At 38.4% G+C, this 9100-nt stretch overlaps 1 protein-coding gene across 1 annotated transcript; it reads left to right on the top strand.

Annotated features, from left to right (window-relative positions):
• Positions 1-1015: 1015 nt before the first annotated feature.
• Positions 1016-8411, top strand: dclre1b (DNA cross-link repair 1B). The gene is made up of 4 exons (XM_053625143.1): positions 1016-1364; positions 5363-5528; positions 5676-5858; positions 6568-8411. The coding sequence occupies exons 1-4, from the start codon at positions 1173-1175 to the stop codon at positions 7791-7793; spliced, it is 1767 nt and encodes a 588-aa protein (XP_053481118.1). The 5' UTR covers positions 1016-1172; the 3' UTR covers positions 7794-8411.
• Positions 8412-9100: the final 689 nt, after the last annotated feature.

Here is a 9100-nt window from a genome sequence, read left to right as displayed (position 1 = left end):
GTGTCATTGTGGCAGAGATACAAATGGCTCCATACTCCCTATATATAATTACACCACATAAGGTATAAAATAACGACGTTTATACCTTAATTAGCGCACTATACTGTATATACACCAAATAGAGTTATTTGGAAGGACGCATTCGGCGCTGCTCTTATGTCTTGTCGCCCTCTTGTGGTTACTGCGAGGATTACCATACTGCAACATAAATATCACATATTATTTGGTAATTGGTTTAAATGGAAGATAATGAATATATATATATATATATATATATATATATATATATATATATATATATATATATATATATATATATATTTAAAAATATAGGCCAGTTGTGTTTTACAATGTGAGTTTATTGTCAGTGGAATGCATGAAGTATATCATTATAAAACGTCTCATATTGTTTTGTTTACCAGCTGTCACACACTGCCTTAACAATTCAATAACAAACTGTTTTATTCAAAATTAAGTCAGTAAATAATCAAATGTAATGAATTATTTAATAGCTCAGCTTCTATGTTACCATGTGGACTTTTAGTGATGATGTGCCTTTAAGGGCTGCATCAGCCAACGGGAAATGTTTCATTTTTTTCTTGGCGGCCCAAACAAATCAGTAACGCAGCGAAGCGATGTATTTAGTGCTTCTTATGCACCGGGATTGTGCTTTGTTTTAAATAAAACACTGTAACGATAACCGGATGCTTCAAACGTTAGACTGCGAATGCATGCTTATTGTAGCTGGCTAGTTTAAACCCGATAGACAAAGCTGGATTTTCACCGTACTGCAATGCTAAGCTAGTTAGCACAGTAGCACCTTGATCTGTCCAATGTCATAACTTAAAAATGCGGTACTAAAAACACATAATATTCAGGCGTAACACATTTTTTGTTGTAAGTTTGTAAATAAATACACAGAATGGCATCACAGTTAGCCTTCGCTAACTACAGCTAATGAGAAATGGTTGATGTTGACTAACTGAACGGCAAACCCTGTATACACTGGAGGGTTAAGTCTATATCTTTATGACAACGCTAGAGAAGTTTCTATCTGGTATAATCATTGAGATAACTAAACGGCTGCAGCAAATGCTTGAATAAATGCTCTCTACTCAGCAGCACAAAATTGCCCTTTTGAAAGTCTTGAGGTTTCCCCAGCAGAAGAAGAGATGAATGGTAAAATCATTCCTCACACCCCTCTGGCTGTGGACTGCTGGCAGCTTAGAAAGTGCAGCCATGTCCGGCTTTTCTTCCTCTCACACATGCACTCAGATCACACCTGTGGCCTCACATCCACCTGGAGCCACCGGCCCATATACTGCTCTCCTCTCACCGCCAAGCTCCTCAAACTCAAACTACAGGTGAGTCCTGAGTTTCTGCATGGGGTATACTCTCAGACCTGAAAAATCCAGTTTAGTCCTCTATCAAATACAGACCGAGTTGTCAGACGGGTAGACCATCTTTGCCAGCTGGTATGTGCTTGTAGAAGAGAAACAGATTTGAATTACAGTTGCTACTGCCATGTCATGCACTCACTTTAATAAGAACACCTGTACTCCTGCTCATTCAGACAACTATCCAGAACTGGACAGTTGAAGACTGGATAAAGACCAGATGATGTTTTTGTGATCGTCCACTGGCTGACGTCCACCTCAAGGTTCAACACGCTGGCTGTGCATTCTGAGATGATTTTCTGCTCACCACAGTAAAGAGTGGTTATTTGTAGAGATGCACCGATACAAAATCTCTCAGCCGATAGTTCTGTCTTTTATGCCTTCTTTTTACTCAAATTAACATTAACATATTAACTAAATTCTGAAGATTAAAGTAAGATTTCTTAACTTATTGAATGTTATTAATTTATATTAATATTGACTGAATTCTTAAAAAAAAAAAAAAAAACTCCTGATAGTCTTCACATTCACTCACCACAAACAAAAGCATTTCTACTTCATCATTGAACATCAAACTGGTAATATATAATATGAACTTTTTTTAAATGATATTAACTCAATATTAACATTAACTAGATAAGAAACATACTACTTTACAAATATATTTTTCTGTAGAATATATACCTTTTTTTGTCAACTCATCTTCATTTAAATCTTTCAACCGTGTACTGGCGCTTTAATGCAGCGCGGCAAAAAAAAAAAAAAAAAAAAAATGACTTGACAGCAAAATTCCCGCTTTACTGCTGCAGCATCCAGTGTAAAAGCATTCATTAACATGCACGCCGAAAAAAAACGCACTGCTTCTGTTCTGTTGCAGCACGCAGTGTAACATTTTAACATTGCAGAGTTTACAAACTGCAGTGTTGTCGTCATTGTCACCCAATTCAAAGTAATTCCACACAAGAGACATCTTTACACACAGCAAGAATTCCATATGTTTTCCCGTCCTCTTTTGATTGACAGGATATAATCGGCCCTGATCGGCTGTTTTTAAAATATCGACAGATGGCCGAGAGCGTGAAAAATTGCCTTTATCGGCCGATACGGATTATTGGTCGATACATTGATGCATCTCTAATTATTCGAGTTGCGTTACCGTCCTGCCAGCTTGAACCAATCTGGCCATTCTCCTCTGACCTTTCTCATCAATAAAGCATAACCCCTGCAGAACTGCTGCTCACTAGATTCATTTTTTTTGTATGTATGTTTGTTTGTTTCTCTAGACAGTCCGTACAGAATTTCACTGGAATTTTTCTTGTAATTGTTGCGACCAAAAAAGCTTTTTTTGCTTTGCTGCTGCTTTTTTTTTCTAAATTTGTGATCCGACTTGCAGATTTTTTTGTGCTTTTCTTGAATTGGCAAAATTGCAGTTGCACAAAATTGTTTTGCACGGTCTTTCGCAGTGATGTTTGTTGGTAAATGAGTCCTTTTAGCTGTACTCATGTTCGACACATATGAATCGAAGAGGGCTTTGGGTGAATGCGTGTTGTGATGCCGTCAAACAATGCATCTTGGCCATAATCTGCGGTAATATTGAGAAATTGCAAGCTCCTCCGATAATTGCGGAATTGCTTGATTTCTGCAATTGCAAAATCACAAAATGCTAGAGGGATTGACTAGATACTTGTGCATCGGTATCGGCCGATAAAGGCTATTTTTCCTGCTATCAATAGTTTAAAAACATCCGATGGTCAGGGCTGATTATATCCTGTCAATCAAAAGAGGACAGGAAAAAACATTGATTTTGTAAAGTCGATGTTTCTTGTGTGGAATGATGACAAAACTGCATTTTGTAAGCTCTGTAAGCTCTACACTACTAAAAATTTTACATAGGAAGTAGCAAGAGTGAAACCAGTGAACCCCCACTCCCCCACCTGCCACTACTAGCATTGCTCGTTCTGAATTAAAGGGCCAGTACACCGTTGAAAGATTTAAATGAAGATGAGTTGTAAAAAGGTATATATTGCACCGAAAAAGATTTGTAGAGTAGTATATTTCAAATGTAGTTAATGAGTTAATATAATTTAAAAAAAGGTTTATATTAGGCCTATGTATTACCAGTTTGATATTTAATGATGAAGTAGAAATGCTTTTGTTTGTGGTGAGGAAATGTGAGTCTATCAGGAGATTTTTTAGAATTCAGTCAATGTTAATATGAATTAATAACATTCAATAAATTAAGAAATCTTACTTTAATCTTCAGAATTTAGTTAATGTGTTAATGTTAATTTGAGTAATGTGTTTTCTGTTTATGAGACCAGTGACTGTGAAACAACTTGTTGAAATGGAGAGGATGAAGTTTTTATTTGCATTTCCTTCAGAATTGTGGAATTAATTATTATTAATTTAAAAGAAGGCATAAAAGGCAGAAGTATCGGTATCGGTCGATATCTCTCTCAATAATCGGTTATTGGTATCGGCTGAGAAATTTAGTATCGGTGCAACTTTAATGAAAACTCCATGACTTAATCAGCGTCTGAAATACTCAAACTCAAAACATTGATTGATTGATTGATTAATTGGAAGAACAAGAAAAAAAAACTGCATGAATGTGCTGGTGTTCCTAAAAAAGTGGATGAAGAAAATGTAAGAAAATAACATTAAGGCGATTAGAAAATCTCAAACGTGTATTGATTTCTTTAATCAAATTAAAAGGAAGCTACAAAATAACATGGTCTACCAGTTTGTCCAACTCAGTCTGTGCTTTAGCAGCTGGCACCTGGTGAGACTAGGCTGGATTTTTCTGCAGGGTTATGAATCCGCTGTGGGATTTTTCATATATGATATTATATTCTCTATATTTCTATAGTTCTCCACTCAGTCCTGTAGGTCCCCTTCTATGTACTGTACATTATCAAGTTTTTTCTGCTTTCAAGATCTTTTCCTGAGCTGACACTAGCACTGTTTCGGTTTAAAAATTTTACAGTATGATAACCTAGTCTAAAAATGTCATGGAATAAATTGACCTTTAAAAATACAGTAAAAAAAGGAATTTATTACAAATTCATGGACATAAACAACAAATAAAGAATCCAATCCCCTAATTGTTCTTCTTTCTTAGAGAAGATATTACTGTGAACAGATTTTCCATCAAATCTCTTACATGGTCAGTATTTATCACGTTGTTATTACCAGTGAAAAGAGAAAGTGGCTGCATGGAAAGACGGTGTGCTGAGGTCAGAGGAAATTGATTGGCCAGATTGGTTCGAGCTGCCAGGAAAGATATAGCAACTCAAATAATCACTCTTTACAACTGTGGTGAGCAGAAAAGCATCTCAGTATGCACAAGACATCGAACCTTGTGGATGAGCTACAGCAGCAGAAGACCACACTGGGTTCCACTCCAGTCAGAGAAAAGAAATCTGAGGCTATCATGCAGACTCACAGAAACTAGACAGTTGAAGAAAAAGAATCACCTGGTCTTTTTCCAGTCTTCAACTGTCCCATTTCAGTGAGTCTGCATGATAGCCTGAGATTTCTTTTCTCTGACTGGAGTGGAACCTAATGTGGTCTTCTGCTGTTGTAGCTCATCCACCTCATGTTTTGATGTGTTGTGTGTTCTGAGATGCTTTTCTGCTCACCACGGTTGTAAAGAGTGCTTATTTGAGTTACTATAGACTTCCTGTCAGCTCGAACCAGTCTGGTCGTTCTTCTTAGATCTCTTTCATCAACAAGATTTTTCAGCCTGCAGAGCCTGTGAAGGGTCACAGGATGTTTTTGTTTGTTTGTTTTTCGCACCATTCTGCTCCTTTGTGCTGCTGCCACATGTTAGGCTGATTAAATAGCAGCATGAATGTACAGTTGTTCTTAATAAAGTGGATGGTGAGTGTATAAACATACAGTGTTGTTTCTTCTGATTTAAGTTTTCCACAGTGTTGTTGCATTTGATGTTCTCTGTTATGCAGGTGAACGAAAAATGGATCCGGCCTCTGGAGGTTGGTGAGCCGCACCTGTTGCCCCTGGATGACATTGGGAAGGAAAAATTGACCGTTACCCTAATTGATGCCAACCACTGTCCTGGGGCTGTTATGTTTTTTTTCGAGGGCTACTTTGGCACTATTCTTTACACTGGTACACTTTAGTTTAAGTTTAATTGAACACTTGAATTGTTGAATTGTTTATGTGAGAATTGTTGAATTGTTTATGTGAGTAAAGCAGTCTGTAAAACAGAAAGCTTATTTGTACTCGGTTCTTAACCATTTTTCCACTTTTTACCAGGTGACTTTCGGTACACTCCGTCAATGCTGCGTGAGCCGTGTCTCAGAAATAATACTACTATTGATGTGCTTTATTTGGACAACACTAACTGTGACCCCACACGTTTGATTCCTACTCGCCAGCGAGCCTGTCAACAGATGAAGGAGATCATACGAGACCATCCAAACTACACTGTGGTCATCGGTGAGATTCACAGTTTCTAATCTTTTAAAATGTGTCATATGCCGAGTTCATGCTGAGTTGCACCTTTTAAAGCTTCATTAGTTAGGAGCTTGGAAGAAAAAGAATAAGATTGTAGGAAAATGCAAAAAAATAAAATAAATAAAATGCAATATATTATATACACACCATGCACTTAAATAGGAACACCTTTCACCTTTGCTCATTTATGCAGTTATCCAAACAGCCAGTCATGTGGCAGCAGCACAATGCATAAAATCATGCAGATACAGGTAAAGAGCTTCAGTTAATGTTCACATCAGAATGAGGAAAAAGTCTGATCTCTGTGACTTTACCTGTGGCATGATTGTTGGTAACAGGTGGGTAGAGTATTTCAGATCCACTTTTGGGGATAGCTAGATTTTAAAACTCTATAACATAATGAGATACATGTAAAACTATCTCATTACATACATGCAAAAGAAAAACCTGTACTTTTTAAAATGTTTTACATATAGAAGAAAATAGCTAAATTTGATCAGGTGAAGGGGTTTTCTAGGCCACCACACTATCTTGTTGATGGAAAGTCTGTGATGAATAATACATGTTATGAATAATAAAATTTTATGCTTCAGCTGGGAGTTCATTTCTCAGGTGGATACAGGCTGAGGTTAAGCAGTGTAACAATTTTTAATGTATAAAATATGAATATAGTATTTTTTTTTGCACATAGGCATGTATGCTCTGGGGAAAGAGTCTCTGCTTGTAGAGTTGGCGAGGGAGTTTAAGACCTGGGTGGAGGTAGACGTGGAGCGTCTGGAGACCCTGCGAGTGCTAGAGCTGCCCGATGTGTTCTGCACAAAGCCAGGCTCGGGGCGTCTTCGTGCCGTTGCTCAGTCTGAGGTCACTGCATCCAACCTGTTGGCCTGGAATAAGGAGCGGCCTACCATCGCCATACTGCCCACCAGCCGCCCAGTGGTTTCCTACCATCCTAACGTCCATGTAGTGCCCTACTCAGACCACTCTTCCTACCAGCAGCTGGAGGAATTTGTTTCAGCTTTGCGTCCTTTGTCCCTGGTGCCAATTGTGGGCAGCTGCATGCCAAACTTCTCCTCTCTTCTGTGCCAACGCAGGAAGCGACACGAGGTGGTGATACCCGAGTCGGTACAGCGCTACATGATGGCAAAGCCTAATGTTCAGCCTTTTACTTTCACACGAAACTTTCTTCATCGTTCTTTGCACACAGTGCCTCGAGGGGTTGTGTTCGAATCACCTGGAAAGAATCCCAGACTCCCTAGCCATAATGATGTTGAAGATTCAGATGCTATGGAGGCAGAAGATGATGTAGTGGAAGTCGATTCTGAACTGGATGGAGACTCTCATTGCATTCTGTTAGACATGAGCACAGCCCTAACACATGATGTTAACACTCAACACCCTAAGAGTCTAAATCTGATTCGGGTCACATTGGAGGATGCAATCATGATTGACAGTCTCCCTCGAGATGAAACTGATTCCCTCATTGCCTTTGAAGGATCACGGTCGCCTAATGTTAATGGCACAAGAAAAATCACACCTTCACCCTGTGATGGCATTACTGCTGTGACCCATACCAAAAATCCCACTAAGAGGAGCCCCCAAATGGGAAACATTAACTCCAGAGTGATGTGCTCATCAATGGACAGCATTAGTCTCCATGACAGGAGCTGTGTAATGGCTTTGGCAGCTTTAACACCATCTGAAACAGATCCTGATTCATCTGATGCATTTGATACAGTTGAGAGAGAGGAGACAGAGCAGTGGCTACTCAACAACTTCACTATCCCAGAGGAAGAACTCGCATGTCAATACAGAGCCATTCAAAGTCTACACAAGGTGTATCCACTCGCGCCAATCAATATGCCAAAAGCCGAGGGTGATCCGTTTGAGGCTGCAATACAGAGATTCAAATCCAAATAGGTTATGAAAACATTTAGGACAATGACAAAACCAAGACATATACTGCCCATCATCATTACAAGTAACAGAAATAGTCAAATAGTGTATAAGACATTAATAGTGAAAATGTGATGTAAATGTATTCTAGTAATTATACGCACTGTTTGCCTTCTTCGATTCAGTTCTGGAGAAAGCTAGGGTGGCAGAACTTCTTTCTTCTGGCTTAATCTAAGCCTTTGTGTTGATTTTGCCACAATAACAACCACTACACACTCAAAAGCTCTCTAATACAACTTGCTTAATGTACAGCAGTTTTTACATGAAGTGTTAAAACTCTTCTGTGGTGTGTTCCGTATTTTTCAACTTATTATGACGTATCATGATGTAGCACATTTTAGACTGTTCTTTCCTACTGCAACATCATGATTTAAATTGGGTTCTTATTGTACTTATTGTCAAACCAAATCCATTATGTGTCTTGTTATTGTACCTAAATGGGTGTTAACTGAAACTGTCTTTTCAACAGTATGGAAACCATTATGGTATTAGCATGTTATGCTTTTGCTCTTGTATAAGTTACTTACTATATATAATGTTGAAATTGTATGCACACAACGTTTTTCACAACGTAACCCCCCCCCCCCCCCCCCCCAAAAAAAAACCTTCAGATTGAATTGTAATAAAATGTCTTATGTTTTTGGTTGTCATTTCATCATTACTGTTGGTCACATGGTCAACATCAGAGGAATATTATGTTGATTGTGTGTATTGTGTTGTATGTTATATTAACTCAATCATTTACAACAAATGAACATAAGGTGCAAAGCTGTAACTTGTTTAAAGACGTGAATTTCTAAGAGGTGAATTTCAAATTTCTTTAAGAGCATGACGTTTTTAATTCTAGTTCAGATTCTAGTGAATTTAATTTTACCCTATCATAGACATGGAAAGGGAAGTTATTTCATTCATTCATTCATCTTCAGTAACCGATCAGGGTCATGGCCTATCCGAAGTCTGTCCTTACACAGTAAAATCCCTAGTGTTGAATTAACACCCAGAGTGTTATTTGAGTCCAATGGACTTATATAAACACTGTAGGGTGTGAATTCAGCACTGTGGGTGTTAAACCAACACTGATGATTTTGCTGTGTATAACACTGGGTGCAAGGCTGATGGGACACCAGTCTATCACAGAGACATTCACTCCTAGTGGCAATTTTGCATAGCCAATCCACCTAACTACATGTTTGTGGACAGTAGGAGGAAACCCACATGAACACGGGGAGAACATGCAGCACTACACTCAGACAGTAACCCACACTCAGGAT

This window comes from Ictalurus furcatus, chromosome 5 (assembly GCF_023375685.1).
Source record: "Ictalurus furcatus strain D&B chromosome 5, Billie_1.0, whole genome shotgun sequence".
Taxonomy (NCBI): domain Eukaryota; kingdom Metazoa; phylum Chordata; class Actinopteri; order Siluriformes; family Ictaluridae; genus Ictalurus; species Ictalurus furcatus.
The sequence above is the reverse complement of the archived record's forward strand: the minus strand, read 5'-3'. Positions and strand labels throughout refer to the sequence as shown.

Coding starts and splice junctions, on each gene's coding strand:
- dclre1b (XM_053625143.1), top strand. CDS start 1,173: ATGAATGGTAAAATCATTCCTCACACCCCTCTGGCTGTGGACTGCTGG. Junction 5,529..5,675: donor TGGCACTATTCTTTACACTG/GTACACTTTAGT, acceptor ACTTTTTACCAG/GTGACTTTCGGTACACTCCG. Junction 5,859..6,567: donor AAACTACACTGTGGTCATCG/GTGAGATTCACA, acceptor TTTTGCACATAG/GCATGTATGCTCTGGGGAAA.